Raw genomic sequence first — 20786 nt, 5'->3', positions numbered from 1 at the left:
ATTCCATTAAGATGAAGTGAACACACTTCACTTAAGCACATTCTGTGCGCTGCAGCTACATCTATCGCCACGCTCTCACAGACGGATGAGGCTACATACCACTGATGTTACTCTCACTCACTCGCGCACACATGGAGCATCTTACAGTTAAACTTTATTACACGACTACTATTACGTGACTAGATTACATGCCTCGCTCCTGGAGGGATCTCTGCTTGAGCACTCCAGGAGAGGTTAGCAATGGTCCCGAATCTCTTTCATTAAAACCTGATCGTAGAATGAGTTTAGCTTTAAACTGGCTTCTCTTTATTTGATTTTGGGACTTTCTGGTAGTATTTATGCAGAAATGTAGCAAACTATGAATGGTTTATACATTTTTAAGCACTGCAATTTTCAAACCAACAGTGATTTAAGATTTGATCTTTATTCCAAGTCTTACTTCATCAGCACAAAGCACTCACCGAAAGGTCACCAGTCCAAAGTAAAGCAATCACATCTGAGTCATGGTGGAAGTGACTGACTGCTTATAGTGACTTTAAAAATGCTTAAATCAGGGTGGCAGCTGTTTTGTAAGAGCTGCTCTCTGCTGCACTTTCCTTGACTTTTCCGGGGAAAGGTCATGTGCCTCGAAGGCATTCTGAGGGAAAACATCCCATGGAGCTCCCCAGAGAGAGAAAACTGTGCCCAAGAGAGCTGGTGAGATGACATGAAATGAGAAAGCAATCTTTTAAAATCCCACTTTAGTTGTTGTTCATTCCTCTGAAGACAGAAAAGGATGGGAGCCATTCAGGGGAAACCGCAGGAGGACAAAGTGTGTGAGGCAAAGTGTGTAATTTCAATGTTTGACGATATGCAAGAGCGGAAATGTACAGTGAAGTGTTTATAAAGGTGGAGGGCTTCAATTTTCAGATAAGAAGAGCTCATTTCTTCATTCCTTCTATTCTCAGTGCCCGTCTTAGCGTGCATATATGTGTGCGTGTGTGTACCTGTAGCTTTCTCAGGGTTGTTACACATGAAGCAGAGCCAGCCTCCTTCCTCCTCACTGTATCCAAACAAGTCGAAGAAGCGCACCTCTTCTAGCTGGATCTGAAGGTTGTCCAGGTCCTGAAGGCAAACGGAAAGGAAACAAATACATGGAACAACTGAGCATCTCAAATACTAAACTGTCCTATTTAAACTTTCTATCTGCTGTGATCAATAGTGACTGCCTCCATCCAAAGCAGCGGACAGTGCACAAGAGAGAGTAAGAACAGGATGCGGGCAGGGTGGAGCGGGTGGAGAGGAGTGTGAGGGATGATTTGTAACATAGAGATACCAGCAAGTGAGAAAGGGTAGATTTACAAGATGGCATGCTATGATGCATTGTTTGAGGTGTTGGCAATACCAAAAAGACAGGAGGCAGAGCTGTAGGTGCATATGTTCATACTGGGAGTGACCAGGATGGATAAGATAAGGAATGAGTACATCAGCGGGACAGCTCAGCTCCCATTTCTCTATGTAATGAGAAATATCACGGAGAGATCAGGCATCTGTGCTGAAGCAGAAGAATTTAACATTAGAAAAAACTGAGTGGTGTCCAAGATGGATCATTGGAAGCTTTGGAATCTGCATGAAAAAGGCAAAAAAACACGTACAAAAATTAGGCTTGGGCTGAATTAAAAAGAAGAAAGCAGGTAAAGGACGAGGACCAGCTGAGGACCATAAGATGACTTAGCCAAAACAGGAAGGTGAAAGTTACAACATCATTCTTAGATTTATAGTCTACATAGTATTTATTAATGCATTTAATTAATCAATTTTCACTTCTTTGTTTTTCTCACTGTTGTATATATACCTGTTTATACTCTCTCGTGTTATAAAACCCCTTGTGATTGAGCGAGTGAAAGAAAGTCAGGCACAGGTTAAAGTCCCGAAAAAAAGTTTTTTTATTTAACCCAAAAACAAAGGTGGTTAAATTATACAAAAAAATCAAAATCTTGTGCCCATAAAAGAGGTCAAAGTAACAGAAATCTACTCAAAGTTAACAACAAACAATACTGGCAACTCAAACAAACTGACCTCCCTAAATGAGACAAAGAAACTTAAATAGGGCTGATCAGCCCACAAAAACACACAAAACCTAACTGAAACTAACATAACGAACTCCATTTCCCCCCCATGATCCAGAGCTATGGAATGAGCCAATTTGCAGTTCTCCATCTAGGCTTGCTCCGCCCCCTTTTCACCTCTTGGCTCATCAATCAAGGGACCGGAGCAGCTGTAACTGAGGTAACTCAAAAACAAAGAGATTAAATCATACATAACAGTGTAACTTTAATTTTATTGTAGACTGTACTATTTTCATCCTTTATCATGCTGCTATAAAACAACAATTTCTTTTGTGGGATCCATAAAGTATCTACTTATCTAACTATCTGTCATAAATGTTAAATATATTCTTTTTAATAAAAAAGAATAAAAAACATTTCATTAAAAGATGTGTTTAAGTGGGTTAAAACAATCATGATCAAGTTCATGGAAGAATTCTTGCACTGATTGCTGCACTTTTCCGGAGCTTTTCCTGAGCTGCTGGCGTAGCTCCGGATTGCTGTTATTATTATACTCGTCACTTTGTGGTTTACATGCAACACACAGACCCTTGCACGAAAAGCACTAAAAGACCTTTCAAAGAGTTTACAGAATTACCGAATGACAGCAACGTCAGGAAGAAGGAACACGAGAAGCTCGAGAAATACCAAGGGCTCACAGAAGAACTCGAGAAGATGTGGAAGGTGAAGGCAACAGTGGTCCCAGTGGTAACCGGAGCACTCGGTGCAGTCACCCCCAGGCTGGGAAGAGTGGTTCCCACTCCCAGGAACAACATTTGAGATCTCTGTCTAGAAGAGCGCCGTCCTAGGAACAGCTAAGACACTGCGCAGGCCCCTCAAGCCCCCGGGCCCCTGGGAGAGCACCCGAGCTTGAAGGATGAACCACCCGCAGCGGCGAGCGGGGGATTTTTATATATATCTATGTTTTATTTAGATTATACTAACATTCCTGTGGTTGTTAAACAGCTCAGGGCATAAGCAAATACAAAATCACACATGCATAAGGGATTCTTAACTCTAAGAAGTAGCTACTTAACAAAAATCCTGAAAATATCAACTTTGCATCTGTGTCAGAAGAGCAAACAATGGAAGACTAGACCCCCACCAGAAATCCCACAAGACCTCCTGCACATGGTAAGAGTTATACTTCACTTTGAATTCACACAAACACACTTCAGTGACACTTGACATATTTCTTTTTTTCTTCCTTGGAGAAAAACATGAAAATGATCGATCACTACCATTAGTTTTGTTTTGTTTTTTTACATATACCGTACATTTACCATAAATTTACATTATCTTTAACTAAAACCATGTTTCTGCAGTGCTGTTATGTGGTTTCCCAGATCTCTTTTATCATGATTGCACAGTTCAAATACCCCAGAAACAAGCCTACCACATACACGCGGCTCCAGGATTTCTCTAAAAACAGCTCTTGCACACTGATCATCAGTAAAACTTCTGACTTCAGCAAGCAGGCTAACAAATGCAGATGGATTTAAATGACTATAAGAAAAAACTGAATGTAGCTACACTGTGCTGAGCTACTAGTGTGTTTTAATTTATCCCCCTTGATGTTAAAAAGGAAAGATGTCACATCTGATTTTTTATGTTATTACTACTTAAATGACTAAAAATGAAGGGGATTTGCCTGCAGATACAGATAAACCCAGACCATATGTGGTTTGGGAGAGACCGAACATCTGTGGGTTTACGCCAACATTAATATACTCATAACGTGCAGTGGACCGAGTGGTCTTCAGGAGATGTAAGCTTCAAAATGAACAAATGCAGAAAAAGATTTGCAAAAGAAAAGCAGGAGCGAAAGACAAGAAAGTTAGTGAAAGGATAAAAGAGAAGACGAGGAGATGAGAGTCGAATGGTATGACAAATATGTTACCCGACTGTTTTCGCAATATACTGTTTTATACTTGTACTCTACTACACTGCAGAGGTACCAAATATGTTAGAAAATACAGTGCACATCTTCCCCCCACACGTAGTTCCACTGTGTTTCATAATTACGCTAATACGTTCCTAATATGTTGCTATCTGGAAATATAGGAGAGCGTTTATTGTTTTAACTGATTATAATATGTTAGCAGGATTTAGCTAAAGTATCTAACGTTGGCCATCTGCAGCTCCAGGCAGTATTTCCAGGAAATGTCAGTAAGCTGCACCTCTGAGCTTCAAACTGGCTCCAATGTAAACCCACAGAGGGTGTCACGACTTTTTACAGCCGTCTTTAAATAGCGTCAAAGGTGGGGTTATCTACCAAATGTTAATATAGTTAAAGAACCACTCCACCCGTTTTAAAAGGAGTGCTTATCAGGCTGTGGTAGCATTTGATTATATATTAAAAATATATGTTCATGCATTACAATTACAAATCAAATCTTGCTCTATCAGCAGTCACATCATCCATAAACACTAGTGACCTCCTTCTACTGGCAGCCATACATGCCTGTTTTCTCTTCCCATCATTCACCATTTGTCTTGGTTTTGTTTGTCTTTTCTATGTCTTTCAGATCTGCGCAGGCTTTTTAAAAGTGTTTTCTGTCTAATTTGTCCTTCTTGTTCTTGAGTGTAATCAGTGGTTTGCAGCTTGTTGTAAATCCACTGTTTTCACATTCATGAAGGCATCTCTTAATTATAGACCTTGACACTCTTACCTCCCCGAGAGTGTTCTTGACTTGGTTTGATGCTGTGAAGCTGTTTTTCCATGGGAATAATCCTGTCGGCCACTTCGGTCGCGTTTTGTGGTACTTGAGGCATTTTTTGGTGTTGCTGAGCTGCTCAGTGAATTTATTGTTTTTAGATTTAGTCAGTCCGGATTTTTTTGTTCTCACTCTCTATCACACTGACAGGTTTATTTTGTTTTTTTTCCGGCCTAACGATGGCCTGCCTCACTTGCACTGACATCTCTCTTTGGACCTCATATTTAAAATTATAGTTAAAATATATTAAACACTTTGAATCATATCAAATATCCTGAACAGCAAATGCAAAAAAAAACCCAACAAATTGTAAAATTCCTTGAATTGAAGTTGGAAGTCTGCACTTCAATCACAAATTGGTGATGTACAAAGACAAAAATACACAAACCGCCTTTGTCCAGCAAATTATGAAACTGACCTGACCTGACGGTGTTGTTCTGTGGATGGATGAGAAACCAGAACGACTCATGAATCGTGTCGTAGTTTAGACTCACCTGAATCTCGTCTTTGTTTGCTTTACAAGTGAAAAAGAAAAAGCAGAAACAGCTTTTCTACGGACCTTCAAGGAGCCAACTACTGAAATAGCTTTAACATCGTTTACCGATGACACAGCAAACCTCTGAAAAGCAGCAACTGGAGACAGAAGCAGAGAGAAGATAAAAGGACCGGCTGTGAGTCAGAGGTTGAGCAACAGTGTCTAACAGTGAATGCAAACCCGACATCTGCTGCAAAATACAAGAAGAAATGAATGACCAACAAAGAAAAATGAGTAAGATCAGATGTATTTGCTTCCAGAGCCCATTACAAGAATGCCTTAAACTCCAGCGTATGTGTCTAATCAAATTATCGCAACTGAAAGGCCGTAATGCACGGAACAAACATCCAGTATGTGTTTTCAAATGTGAGCTTTGATGCTGCTGAGGTTGGAGAGATGAATTTGCAGCCGGGCAACAGCTTGTGTGGACAAACATGGCCATGTTTGATTCATCAAGCCCCCAAAGGTGGATTCAATAAAGAGATGAAGAAACAAAGGCTGGATTATGTGCGTCTGAATGTAATCTGTCTGTCCTCGCAGAGATTTCACTAAACCCCCTTTGTGCACCTCTCTCTATCATTCCTCTCTCTCCTTTCATCATTTTGTTTAAGTTTACAATTATATTTTCATCAAGATTCGAGATTGCCAGTGCACATGGCTGACGGCAACTGCAACAATGCTCAATGTACCAAATCTGCAAAATGCGTCCTTAAGGTTGTTTTTGCCATTTAAAATCTTATCTTATTCATTTTTTTCTAACATAAATCCAGATATTCTAATAAACTGGGAATGATAAAAGATTTTTTAAGAAGCCAAACTGTTATTAACTCCAGAAATGGAGGGAAAAAATGTGGTTGATGAGGTTGTAAGAATAAAGGTGAAATTTCCGCAGAGAAAACTGAATGAGACTGAAGCAGGAAGGAGGAGGAGGGAGGGGAGTGTACGTCTGGAGAAAGGTGAGTGGATAAGAAGAGGGAGTGTTGGGAAGGGGGAGTGGAGGAGAGGCGGACTGAAGCAATAAACAGGGACGTGCTTTATTTCTGTTCCTGCGGACTTTCATCTGCGGCTCTGTCTGGCAGGCCGGGGTCCTGACTATAAAACTCCTTTCACACGGGCACACGCAGAGGTCAGCTGTCTCCTCTACCCTTGTTTCGTCCCCGAGCATCTTTATCTAATCACAGCCTCGGCCCCATCTTTATCTTCGAGTACCCCGCCTTCCTCCCTCCTCTCCCTCCATCAAAAGTTATCTTCACCACAGTTGTATCAACAAACTCTCACGCGCTGGGCAAACTGAGTGAAACAATACTTTTCAATCACCTCCTTCCACGGACTTTGCTCTGTCTCCTTTCGTATCTTGTGCCATGTCTTCCTCTCACTATGTAAGATAATCCCCACTCCTTAAGTTTTCTCCTCGGCAAAGTTTACTCCTTGCTAACCGCCCCTTCAGTACCTCTCAGTTTCCTTTTCTCTTCATCTGCATCCCATCTGACCATCTTTGCTCCTCCCCACCCTTTCTGCTCCTCATTTCCTTCACTTTTATCCTTTTACATCTTTATTCTTTTAACCTTTTACTATTTTCCAACTTTATGTATTTGTAACTTGTAAAGCAAGTGTTATTAACTTGTTTAAGGTCCCCCCCCCCTCTTGCCCTTAGGCCCTCCATCCCCCCATTTTTGCTTCCACCAGCTTTTCTCTGTGTCATAAAACTACTAACCCAAAATGTCAGAAGCTAAACACAAGCCCCTCTTAAATCACCGAAGCCTTGTAAAGCCCTACGGTCTCCCTTTAAATCTTCCTGTCAGTACGGATGTAACTGGTAACCTTTTCTGTCTCACACATATAACAGCTTTCCTTGTCCCGCGGCTCTTCTCCTTGCTGTCAAATCATGTGCGATGCTGTTTGGCTGACAGTGACAGGAGAGAAGCTGTAGATCTCATTGAGGCGGAAAGAAAGCAAAGAGGCAGTGTGATGAATGTGGATGGAGAAAAGAGTAGTGGCTCTCTTTCTCCTCCTTACTCCTCTTAAATTACACCTTTGTTTTTTTTCTTTCACCTCAACACTAATTTTGCTTGTTTTGTGTTTCCGGATCACCAAAATCGAAGCTGTCAGCATCAGCATGTTTTTACATTCTGCTAAGATAATTTAGTAGTGGTGAGCAAACTTATTTAAGTCTACCGGTGCAGTATTTGCCACTCCCCGTCAATACTTTGCACTAAGTGCATTTTAATGTGAAGGCAGTGATCTTAACCGTAACAATTAACAGTCCATTTACACAGTATAATTTCTTTCACAGACATTTGCACTTATGCATTGTTGGAATATTGTGCTGAAACTTTGCAGACCCTTTTCTAAATTCCCAGGCCAACAAATACAGCTGTTTAATCAACGTCCACGGTGTTGTAGCTGTTCTTGGTGTTTAGTATCCTCGCCAAGAAGGCTTCAACATGCAGACTGGAGGAGTTGGGGACTGAGACACCAACTTTCTAATTGCACGCAATCTGATCTGCCTCCTGAGCCTCAACTAACTACTACCAAGATACGCAGTATACAGTAATGGACCAACTTTAGGCAGTGGTGATTATAATTGTCATTGCCACATGTAAATCGTTCTAAAGCCCAGCAGTCACAGTCACTGGGTAAGCTGGTTTTCAGAGGGTGAATGCTGTGATCCATGACCTTTTCTAAAAACTTAACCATCTCATTTTTTCTATTGCTTTTTTAAAAAGCGAGTGAAAAGGAAAGACTCAGTGTGTCGAAACAAAGAGCAAAGCACAAAGATTCAGGGTCCATGTCAGGATACGCTGTGTGGAGTATGGTGGACGTTAGCGGAAATTAACCTACGGCAAAGATTTAATGCTGGAACAATCAAAGAAAAACACAGTCCAGGCGCCATGAGGAAAAGCAAACTACAGTGGGTAGCACTAGGGAACACATTAGGGAACAATAAATACAAAAGGTAATGAAGCTACAGTGGAACAGGGAACAGATCAGGGATAACGTGACAAGCACAAAGTACAAAAGTCTACAAAAGTAAAACAGGATAAATACAACAAAATAAAATGACACGATCAAGACAAAAAATGTGGTATTTTGTAAATATAATAATAAACACAAATTCACTGTGTAATTGTGTAACTTTATTAGCAGCGTCCTCCTGAAATGCGCCAACAACATTGAGAGTAACGTCCTCCTCTCTGCCCCTTAATGCTCTCTGGTTGCTATGGTAACACATAAATATTTCTTTCAAAATAAGACACACAAATACAACACGGGAAAAGACCCAGGGAAACCGAGTTAACGTAAAAATCCTGAAAACCATCAATTTCGCACCCGAGCCTCAACTCTCGCGGCCCGGTACCAAACGACTCATGGACGGCCCGGGGGTTGGGGACCGCTGTACTAAGGTGATACACAGGGGCACAAGCGGGGAAGACTACAGGTTATACAAAACAAACATCAGGCAGAATGATCATGAACAAAACCAGAAACTGAAGCAAGGAACTAGGACTCAGTGACAGTAATAAATGTGGCACACAAGAAAATACGCTTTTAAAAGAGGGCCATAATCTGACAGGCACCTGATAAAACAGCAGTAATTGAGTGGGAAAGAGAGCTTACAGTTTTACTAACATGAAATAGTGAAAGTGAATGATCATCGTAAGTTGTAAAGTCACTGTTGTTGTTGGCACGTACAAGGGATTTCTCTGACCAAACACAACAACGAGCGTGTCAGCTGAAGCACTGTGTTATCAGCATGGCTATATGGCCCATAAATGTAAAAAATCACTGCATGTGTAGCTTCAGGGTCTGTGTTTTTATAGGCCTCCAGCTAAAACAAACAAGAGTTTAATGTGATCTAATTTAGGACTATTGAGATCATCAGGAAAGTAATTCGCTCGTGGATAATCAAATCAGACAGTGAGAGAGTGAGGTTGTTTACCCTATGGGTATGTATGTGACGCAGGTGTATAAGTGCTAAGCGCAGCTGTTTTAACATGTGGCGACATAAACGTGTCCACACACACTCCCAATTAAGTTTCCGTGATTGAACAACAAGAAAGCGACTGGGCAAAAACCGGAGAGTTCAAGGAGAAAAACCTGTTGACAAAAGAGAAAACAAAAGTTCGTCTCACGTGTGATGATTCCCAAGACTTTTGGAAAAAGATTCTGTGGACTCATAAGACAAAAACTGAACTTAGTAGAAGGTTTGAGTCCCGTTACAGCTACCATAAAACTAACACAGCAATTAAGTCAAATGTGGTGCTGGCAGTGTGATGATCTGGCGCCGACTTCCTGTAACTGATGGAACCATGAATTCTGCTCTCTACCAGAAAATCCAGAAGGAGAATGACCGACCGTCAGTTCATGACCTGAAGCTCAATCACACAGGGGTTATGCACCAAGACAATGATCCAAAACACACCAGCAAGTCCACCTCTGAATGGTTAAAACAAACAAAATGAAGGTTTTGGAGTGGCCTACTCAAAGTCCGGACTTAAATCAGATTGAGATGCTTTGGCACGACCTCAAACAGGCTGTTTATGTTGGAAAACCCTCCAGTGTGGCTGAATTAAAACAATTCTGCAAAGAAGAATTCCTCCACAGTGATGCAAAAGATGCATTGCCAGTTATCACAAACACTTGAGTGCAGCTTTTGCTGCTGCGAGTGGCACACCAAGTTATTAACGTTTAGAGGGCAGACAGGTTTGATTAAATAAATAAAATCATCATTTAAAACCTGCACTTTCTTTTTACTCAGCTTATCTTTGTCTAATGTTAAAATTTGACATGTAAGTGTGCAAAATATGCAAACAAACTAAGAACACAGGAAGAAGCCAAACACTTTTTCTCAGCACTGTAAGTGTACTTGTGTTTTTTTCTGTAAGGGCTCCATATGGGAACCACAGCTGGTTGCAACCACAACACACGTTTAGAGAAAGACAAATAACAGCTGTATTTTCTTTGTGAGCCTAATTATTTCCTAATGAGCACTTAGCTTGTCACACATAAGAAGCGACAGCACGAAGAACACCACCCATTTCCACGTTCTCACCAAACCAGACACACATATTCACCCCCCACACCATTCCCACCCAACCCCCCTCTCGTTCAATTGCTTTTTCTCAGTGTTTCAAATCTGCAAACACACAAACAGACATGATAAAGATGAGAAGACAGGGCGAACGGAGGTCCTGTATACAAACACGTCCATTCAGTGCCTTCCATATCTAAACAAAGTGGGTGCTGACGCTTCCCTATCTTTATTTCTTTCTTTTACGCAAGCGATGACTTCATCTTCTCTGGTGGAAACAGATAGCTTTTATGAGGAAGCTGCATGATTGCGCACACACACACACACCCACACTGCGGTGGTCCAGTACCTTCTTGTGTGGGGTAGTCTGCTGTGTCATGGCCATAGAAAAGCTGTGAGCTCCTTTAAGCTGCGTCTTTTCCCAAAGAGAACCCAGTTTTTGGACACACTCGTCCCTGGTGCTGAGAGGTACGCTGGACTTACTCTAAGAGACAAAATACAAGAGCAGGAGAACAAAAACAAATTTAAAAACTGAGATATGGTTCAGATAAAGACACAAAAGACTGCGCAAGAGCGTGAAACTATCCTAGTCAGTGAAGGTTCTCAATTATTCTCCAATACGAAATGTTTAAGAAACAACATATTTCAGACCTTCAGGCAACCAAAGACCAATGACATCAGATGCACGTCTTACACTTACTAACACATTTGTGTGCTTTTACAGCGGGACATTTGGGTGCACCTGTAAATGTAACAACATGATGTGAATCCATAGATGCGGCTGTCGGCTGGTCAGGTTGAAGCAGGATTTGGCGTACAGACAGTAGTGACCCTTCAAAGGACAGGAGAACGAAAGCTTGGCCGCACAACCTCGACTGGAATCTGCATCACGAAAAGAGCAAAAATGATAAAATATTAATATTTACCAAATCATTCAAAATGATTCTCCGCATTTGCACGTGGTCTTGTGTATTTTCTTCGCTGCCTTTGGCAAACTTCGCTCAACAAACTGACGATACCAGTAATAATGGAAAATTGACAGTCTTGGTATTGGGATCAGTCTGCCAGGGCCTCCACTCCTGGCTGCCTCCCAGCACACAATGCAGGCGACCCCTACGGCACCTACGGCAGGTGCTGCGGCTGCAGTGATGCAGACGCTGTACCGGTCCCTCGTGGTGAAGAGCTAACTCTGAAGGGTGGCTGGCCTCTACCTTAGAGATAGGGTGAGAAGTTTAGCCATCCGGGAGGGGCTCAGAGGACAGCCGCTGCTCCTCCACATTGAAAGGAGCCAGTTGAAGTGGTTCAGGCATCTGAAAAGGATGCCTGCTGGGTGGGGTGTTCCGGGCATGTCCCACCGAGAGGAGGCCCCCGAGCAAACCCAGGACATGCTGGAGAGATTATATCACTCGTCCAGCTTCGGATTAGCGGAAGAAGATGGATGGATGGAAGATGGAAATGGAGTTTGTACAATTCTAATGAGTTTAAAAGTCATATTTGGTATGGACAGCTTTATTCTTCAACACAGCCTGAACTCTCTTACATTAGCTTTCTTATCATTTCTTTTTAGGAATCGTTTAAGATATTCAAAGCTCTTCCTTGGATGCTGGCTTTTCTGTTCTCTGTCAACATGGTCCCACACTGCTTCAATAGTGTTGGGGTCCAGACTCTGGGGAGGCCAATCCATGACATTGTGTGTTTGCTATCTAGGTATGCTTTCACTTCACTGCCAATAAGATACGTTCCAGATGGTATTGCATGGTGGCTCAAAATCTGATTTACATTCATAATTCCACCAGTTTTGACAAGATCCCCAACACCACTGCATGACAGAGCCTCCATCACGTTTTACAGATGAATGTAGACACTCACTGTTGTATCTCTCTCCTGACCTTTTTCTCTGCACAGTGACAAACCAGAAATTTCACATCTGGATTCATCACTCTATCAGACCTGTTGTCACTGATTTTCAGTCCAGCTCTTGTGTGAGTTGGCATACCTCAGCCTTTTCTCCCCGTCTCCCTTCCTTAACACTGGCTTCTTGCTTCCACTGAGACACGTCTGACATTTCTGATGAGGCTCTAGCAAACTGTAGATAGATCAACTGAAAGGCCAGATTTCATTTCAGATACTGTTCATCCTCTTCTGCCACTTGTTCTTTGTACTCCACTTATTCAGTTTCCCCAAATTATTTTAAGGACACACTTCATACTGCGCTCAGATCTGCCAAGTTTTCGGCTCATAGCTCTTTTTGAATCATATTGTTGGTGCAAAGATGATATTTTGTGCTTTTTCATAACTTCAGGTACAAAATCTAGTGTGAAACACAAGCCAGAAACACTTGTTTTTCAGACAAAGCCTGAAGGACTGATTAAAAATTAGTAAAAAAAAAACAAAACTTTTGCACAGTGCCGTACACGAGCTCCAGTTTAGAAAGTCCTGCATTATACTAATGTACCCAGCTTTCAAACAAAAGAAAGAGAACGAGTAAGACTGACGATAACAACAGAATCCCACCCAAAAGGCATCATCTACAAACCAAGAGCAGCTCACGATGAAATCAGCAGAAAAACTCCGAGCAGCAAAGAGGCACCCTGTGAGTGCGGCATCAACAAAAAAGCATGTGGACGCAGCGTGTTTTTACTGTGTCCATGTGCATGTGCAGACGTGCAGAATATATGTTTGGACTGAGCGCTCAAGCGCACTCTTCTGTGTAATCCTCATCCTGTGAGATGAAGGGTCAGCAGCTCGTGGGAAGGTCAGCCAGGAGCATGATGACATCATCCAGCTGAGACCACCCGTGACATCATAGGCTGCGAGCCTTTGGGTGGATTCTCATTGCCAGCAGGACCAAATACTAAGCCATCAAACTCAAAGTACACAACTGCTGGTTATATTTACATTCACCTTCAGATTTAATCAATTAACCAGAGGCCAAAGGAGGAGTTTGTTATTTTCTGTCTTGTTTCCTGTTTTCATGTGTGTGTAATGTGTGGGTGCCGTTTGACTCTTGGCTGCCTCTCAGATAAAATGACATTAAGGCCAAAGGCGGAGCAATAACATCCTCACGTGTCAATCAAAATATCACCACCTCCTGTGCTGTATCGGGTACGCATCTGGTTTTCTGTGTTTTTCATCATGAATATGGTGAAAAGAATAATGCCTCACTACAACCTTGTGTCTGTGGTTGGCTCAGAGAAAGGAGTACACACTGGAATATCATGTCTAACTGTTTACTTAAACTGCAGTAATATGCATATGATAACATGTATTGTTGAATGTGCTGTGTAGGCTCTGGGAGCTCTCGTTGTCCAGCTAAATGCGTTTCTTTCTAAATGTGCTCATTTTGTAAAACAAGTCCACATGATGCGTTTTTATTACTTACGTCACATTAGGCTTTATCATCGTAGGAGGGGCTGGGTCGAGTTAAAAAACGTTTGGATATGCAAAAGGTGATGACAAGAGCCGCTAAAAGATGGCAGTGAAGGCTTAATCCAAGTGAACCGAATCGAATTGGAAAACTGAAAATAAGCAGAAATGATCTGAACTGAATGAAAATAAAGCACCAAATCCCTAAATATGAGAAGAAGGTGTGCGGAATTGTGAAAATGGATTGGAAAGTTTCAGAAAATGGATTAGATTAGTTTAAGCGGTTTCTTGTTTCTTGCTTATTTGAACTGGTTGAACTGGTGTTTTGATTCTACCTGAACTCCAAGCACAAAAGTAGGAAAGTGCTCATCATTCACGCTCACCAAAACTGCTCCCATGCATACGTGTGCTTCTTGCAAACATCCTACATATGCATACCATTCATCTGTTTCTACTTAGCTTTGCAGATTTTGCCTGTGTGATTCTTTCTGGTTGCCTGTTTTTCCCCACACTGCCTCTTCTGTCATTTCACACTCAGCCGCTCCGGCCTGTCCCGTTTCCCACCGCCAGTCACCTGACCCTCAGTGCCTCTCTGCTCACTTAAACATATTGCCCTAATCAACTCCCTCTGTATTTATAACCCTAGTTCACTGTGCCTTATCTGCCAGATTGCCATTGGCTACCTGTACACCCCAAACAGAATAAAAATGCCTCAAATAAACATCCCAATCAGAATAAGCAGGCCTGAAAGGGTTGGAATAAACCCTTTTGTAAACTGATTACAAGACAAATTGATTACTGATTGCTTTCTGGCTGTGTTTCTTCAGTGCATGCCCTCCGTCTTGATGCAGGTGCTTGGAGATGTGCATGTTTCTTCTTTTTCCAATTACGGCAGCTTCCTATATGAACTGTCACACTGTCACGCTGCTCCAATTTGGACATGGGCGCGCACACAAGTCTGTATTAGATCCAAAATCTTTAGCTGAACAACTGTTACTGCAACCTTAATGCAAGGAAATCTGAAAGTAGTGACACACACACACACACACACACACACACACACACACACACACACACACACACACACACACACACACACACACACACACACACACACACACTGCTGGTTTGTTTTTATAATTGAATCATCAGCCTTTCTTCAAGGCCCGATTTAATGCTAACAACCATTTTCAGTTCCCATTAAAAATAATGATATTTTGATCCTATTACGTTGATGTGATTTTGAACCTGAACTGCAAAGATTGGATGTCATCCAAAAGTTTTCCTTGTTTCTGTTATTCCTTTATGGGGTCCATATACCGCAAGCCCAGATCAGCAGCTCAGCTGAAACACTGGCTATTTTTTCACTGTGTAGTGTGTGTGTGTGTGTGTGTGTGTGTGTGTGTGTGTGTGTGTGTGTGTGTGTGTGTAGTGTGTGTGTGTGTGTAGTGTGTGTGTGTGTGTGTGTGTGTGTGTGTGTGTGTGTGTGTGTGTGTGTGTGTGTGCTGTTTCCCCTCTCACGCTTAATGTCAAATAACCCCTAACAAGTCCCATTTAGAAATGATTAATAGGAGATATTAGGCACGATTAGACATTAGGCACCTCACTAACTAGATTGATGTCATCTGGAGTTTTAGCCACTGCTAAATTATACGAGGCGGTTGAAAATTCCACAGGAAAATCACATGAACCTCATCACCTCACGGGCTGCTGATTCTCAGCGACTGGAAAGCCTTTAGCACACAAATAATCAGTCTACAGTATTTGTTCAGACAGCATAGAAATTTTGGGAAGACCAAAGAAAACGGCATTCAGGGGCGTGGTAGGGGTGAGGGTGTGGGTAAATTACAGTCTGGATAGGATTAAAATCAGTAATCAGTGAGCGCATAACTAAAATCAAATTAGTGCTCCTGGAGAAACAAATCCCTCTCAATTTGGAGCTTTGGAGGCAAAAATCAACCCTCAGCTGAGCGTTGCATCTGTGTCAGTGTGTTAGAGACACACAGTGGGAATGAAAGACAGGAGAAGATGAGGTATATTCATACCACATCCCATTAATACCCATTAATCACCAAGTCTGATTGTAATCTCATTCAGGTTCAGCAGGTTAAATAAACCCTGCCTTTGACAGTCTCCATGGAACCTACGTTTATTGATCAACTTCTGCTTAAATACTTGTGGATTAATACTGAAGACCAGCTTCTACCAGCATGCATTACCTTCTATCACACACTGCTCTGGGATGGGGATCTGCTGCACCATTACTTTACAGAAATCTCCGATCATCTCCATATTGTCTCTTAAATGGATGTAAAGTCTGTCAGGCTCCGCCCACTCTCCTTTCTGTCCATCCTTCTCTCTGTTTTGATTTTTCTCCACCTCTTTAGCCGCTCTGTCTAGCGGAGTGACGCCGACCAGAGAGCCATCTGTCAATTTCCTCTCAGCAGGTGAGACTTCGTGGTTTTCTGAATGGTGATTAGGCAAAGTGTTGGAAAAGGCGCTATCTGTGCTGAGCTCCACCCCTTCACCGTCCTCCCCTTCGTCTGAGTTAATGGACCGAGAACGCACGGCATGGAGAGCCAGGCTCTTTGACCTAGGAGAGAGAGCATGAAGAAATTAACAGTTAAAGCAATAAAAATGTTTCTGGTACCTCTTCATCAATATTTGTTGACTGTTCTACTTTTTTCTACTTTGAGAAATGATGTAATATCCTTAAGCCACAAAGAAATTACAACTTCCAGAGTAGTAGGACATCTCACCAAGCGAGCATTTTGTACTACAAAGATGATAATGAAAAAAAAAAAAAAAAAAATATATATATATATATATATATATATATATATATATATACTGGTCGGTAGTATATATTGGCCCTCCAACTACCGACCAATAACCTGCCTCAGTACTACATGGAAGCTCCTGTCAGGCATCATATCGGCTAAGATGAACAGGCACATGGGTCAATACATGAGCGGGACACAGAAAGGAATTGGCAAGAATACCAGAGGCGCAAAACACCAGCTACTGGTAGACAGAACAATCAGCCGAGACTGCAAGACCAGACTGACCAACCTGTGCACTGCCTGGATTGATTACAAGAAGGCCTATGACTCAATGCCCCACAGCTGGATACTGGAATGCCTAGAATTGTACAAGATCAATGGGACCCTAAGAGCCTTCATCAGGAACTCAATGGGGATGTGGCGAACAACATTAGAGGCCAACTCCAAGCCCATAGCACAAGTCACCATCAAGTGCGGGATCTACCAAGGAGATGCTCTGTCCCCACTGCTGTTCTGCATAGGCCTGAACCCCCTCAGTGAGATCATTAACAAGACTGGCTACGGATACCGACTACGGAACGGAGCAGTTGTCAGCCACCTCCTGTACATGGATGACATCAAGCTGTATGCCAAGAGTGAACGAGACATCGATTCACTGATCCACACTACCAGGCTATACAGCAATGACATTGGAATGTCGTTCGGACTGGAGAAGTGTAGCCGGATGGTAACAAAGAGAGGGAAGGTAGTCAGAACTGAGGGGATTGAACTACCAGAAGGCAACATTGCAGACATAGAGGACAGTTACAAGTACCTGGGGATCCCGCAGGCAAATGGGAACCATGAAGAGGCCGCTAGAAAGGCTGCAACCACCAAGTACCTGCAGAGGGTCAGGCAAGTCCTGAGGAGTCAGCTGAATGGTAAGAACAAGATCCGGGCCATCAACACGTACACCCTGCCCGTGATCAGGTACCCTGCTGGGGTAATAGGCTGGCCAAAGGAGGAGATAGAAGCCACTGACATAAAGACAAGAAAGCTCCTTACCATGCATGGAGGGTTTCACCCCAAGTCCAGCACCCTGAGGCTGTACGCTAAGCGGAAGGAAGGGGGCCGGGGACTGGTGAGTGTCAGCACCACAGTCCAGGATGAGACAAGGAACATCCAAGAATACATTGGGAAGATGGCCCCAACTGACCGAGTGCTCAGTGAATACCTCAGGCAGCAGAAACCCAAGAAAGAGGAGGGAAACGAGGAACCATCATGGAAGGACAGGCCCCTGCACGGTATGTACCACCGGCAGATAGAGGAGGTGGCTGATATCCAGAAATCCTACCAGTGGCTGGACAAAGCTGGACTGAAAGACAGCACAGAGGCACTAATCATGGCAGCACAAGAACAAGCTCTGAGTACAAGATCCATAGAGGCTGGGGTCTATCACACCAGGCAAGACCCCAGGTGCAGGCTGTGTAAAGATGCCCCAGAGACAATCCAGCACATAACAGCAGGGTGCAAGATGCTAGCAGGCAAGGCATACATGGAACGCCATAACCAAGTGGCCGGCATAGTGTACAGGAACATCTGTGCCGAGTATAACCTGGAAGTCCCGAGGTCAAAATGGGAGATGCCCCCAAGGGTGGTGGAGAATGACCGAGCTAAGATCCTGTGGGACTTCCAGATACAGACGGACAAAATGGTGGTGGCTAACCAACCGGACATAGTGGTGGTAGACAAACAGAAGAAGACGGCCGTAGTGATCGATGTAGCGGTTCCGAATGACAGCAATATCAGGAAGAAGGAACACGAGAAGCTGGAGAAATACCAAGGGCTCAGAGAAGAGCTCGAGAGGATGTGGAGGGTGAAGGTAACGGTGGTCCCCGTGGTAATCGGAGCACTAGGTGCGGTGACTCCCAAGCTAGGCGAGTGGCTCCAGCAGATCCCGGGAACAACATCGGAGATCTCTGTCCAGAAGAGCGCAGTCCTGGGAACAGCTAAGATACTGCGCAGGACCCTCAAGCTCCCAGGCCTCTGGTAGAGGACCCGAGCTTGAAGGATAAACCGCCCGCAGGGGCGTGCTGGGTGTTTTTATATATATATATATATATATATATATATATATATATATATATATATATATATATATATATATATATATATATATACACACACACACGCACACACACACATACAGGTATGACATGTGAGTAACTGTATAAACTGCAACCTGACAACCAGGTATACTCCAGGACATTCTAAGTACAGTTTTATCCCACTAACAAAACACAGCAACATAAACCCCCCAAGACATAAAATGTCTAAATTTTAGAGGACAATATACAGAAGAATTAAAGACATGTGCTTGTTTTTGCGAAAACATGGCTAATGTTTAATTTCTTTCTATGCCAGCACTCAGTGTCTGCTGGCTCAGCTGATACCATCCCATTGGTATATCTCATAAAGGAAGCCCTATTGTAATTGCTTTAGCCTGCTACAGATGCAGTTGCTGCTGCAAGCCACTTTGCAACACAACTCCAACACAGTCTTTAACTTTTGAGGCAGTGATGTACCTGGTCACTGTTTTATATGTAAATTTGTGTCATTTCGATTTCATAAAATAAACAAAATTTTCCAAGTGTGGCAGTGTTTACATTCTTCAACAAACACACATATAGAAACGTCTTCTTGGCTCAAGGCATCTCTTCAAATCCACCAGATTCTTCATAAAAATGTTTTTTCTATCCAGTCAGATTTCAGAGGACACTGAGCAGAAGCATGTTCTTACTAACTGACCTGTTGAATCTCATCTCACGCCTCTCCTCCCTGACTGTTTGGCTTAGGCTGTAGCGTCGCTGCGGGGCAGGAGAGTCCTCCCCTGCTGCCTCCTCCTCCTCATCTTCCACCGTGTCTCCCAGTTTCTCCTCAAAGGCCTGGATCTTCACCTGCAGCTGCTGCTCTGGTGCTCCTCCTCCTCCATCTGATTGGAACGCCTCATCCACCCTGAATGCACACAGAGCCAGAGTTCACATTATAGTTGCTATACGTGTGACCTGAAGCTGACGGTGTCACAAGTTTCTCCCCCTCTGGCAAACGTTGGCTTAATTTGCTTCTTTCTTACATTAATTGGTTCAAATTGTGTTGAACCCTCTTTCGCTCTTTTCTGTTTTTCATTCCTTACTTGTGTTTTTATACAAATATCCTTCAAAACTTCTACTTGTTTGAAAGAGGGCTTCCTTTCCACTCCCCCCTGCTCTTTCACTAATAAACTGCCTTTGCCTCCCTCCAATCCTTTTCCCCTTCTATCTCTCTTCCAAAAGACCCCAAGCAAAGTCTTTCGAAGCCTCAAACTCTGCACACAATGTTCTTATTTAGAAGAGAGCTGTGTGTGTGTCATTTCCACAGGGCAGCCAGATGACTCTTGGCCAGCGTATGCACGGTATGGCGTGTTCACTTCTTGTGCACGCAGATTGTTTTGAAGGCAAAACCAAAAAGAAAAATATTTTAATGACCTTAAATAACAGTGCGCTGTAACAGACCCAGATTTGATTTTAGCGTCACGATCAAAGTAACACAGCTCAATGTGTCGAGTCAGTATGTGTATTCTCTTTATGACTCAGTCTCTGACACAAAAAAAATCCCCCACTCGCCCTGTGGGGCAGCCTTCATCCTTCAAGCTCGGGTGCTCTATCAAAGGCCTGGGAGCTTGAGGGCTCTGTGCAGTATCTTAGCTGTTCCTAGAACTGTGCTCTTCTGGACAGAGATGTCAGATGTTGTTACTGGGATCTGCTGGAGCCACTCGCCCAGTTTGGGGGTCACTGTCCCGAGACCACTTCTGCCTTTACCCTCCACATCTTCTCGAGTTGTTCTCGCAGCTCTTGGTATTTCTTGAGCTTCTCGTGGTCCTTCTTCCTAATGTTGTTATCACTTGGTATAGCTACATCCGTCACTACGGTCGCCTTTCTCTACTTGACCATCACTAGTTTGTCCGCCTGTATCTGGAAGTCCCACAGGATCGTAGCTCAGTCATTCTCGACCACCCTGGGGGTCCTCTGCTATCAACAGAATAGCAGAATATGTATTTTCAGACCGTTCTCTGTAAACCCTGGATATGATTGTGTGGGAAAGTCCCATCAGATCAGCAGTTTCTGAAATCCTCAGACCAAACCATCTGGCACCAAAAAAACCATGCCACATTCAAAGTCATATAAATTCTTCCTCATTCTGATGCTCGGTTTGAACTTCAGCAGGCCGTATTGACCATATCCACATGCC

The 20786-nt window shown here is 43.0% G+C and overlaps 1 protein-coding gene across 1 annotated transcript in view; it reads right to left on the bottom strand.

The window, feature by feature from the left end:
- The window catches only part of veph1 (ventricular zone expressed PH domain-containing 1), an 89996-nt gene that overhangs the window by 19539 nt on the left and 49671 nt on the right, over window positions 1–20786 (bottom strand). The window contains exons 9-13 of the mRNA XM_085380690.1: window positions 19308–19514; window positions 15957–16330; window positions 11114–11253; window positions 10721–10855; window positions 987–1104 (exon numbers count right to left, since the gene is read on the bottom strand). Of these exons, the coding sequence (XP_085236816.1) occupies window positions 987–1104; window positions 10721–10855; window positions 11114–11253; window positions 15957–16330; window positions 19308–19514 (974 nt within the window). The remainder of the gene's footprint in view (window positions 1–986; window positions 1105–10720; window positions 10856–11113; window positions 11254–15956; window positions 16331–19307; window positions 19515–20786) is intronic.

The sequence above is a fragment of the Rhamphochromis longiceps genome, linkage group LG14, assembly GCF_057381845.1.
Source record: "Rhamphochromis longiceps isolate RC_006_pf linkage group LG14, R_longiceps_female_GT1.1, whole genome shotgun sequence".
Taxonomy (NCBI): Eukaryota; Metazoa; Chordata; class Actinopteri; order Cichliformes; family Cichlidae; genus Rhamphochromis; species Rhamphochromis longiceps.
This window is presented reverse-complemented; position numbering and strand designations above follow the sequence as displayed.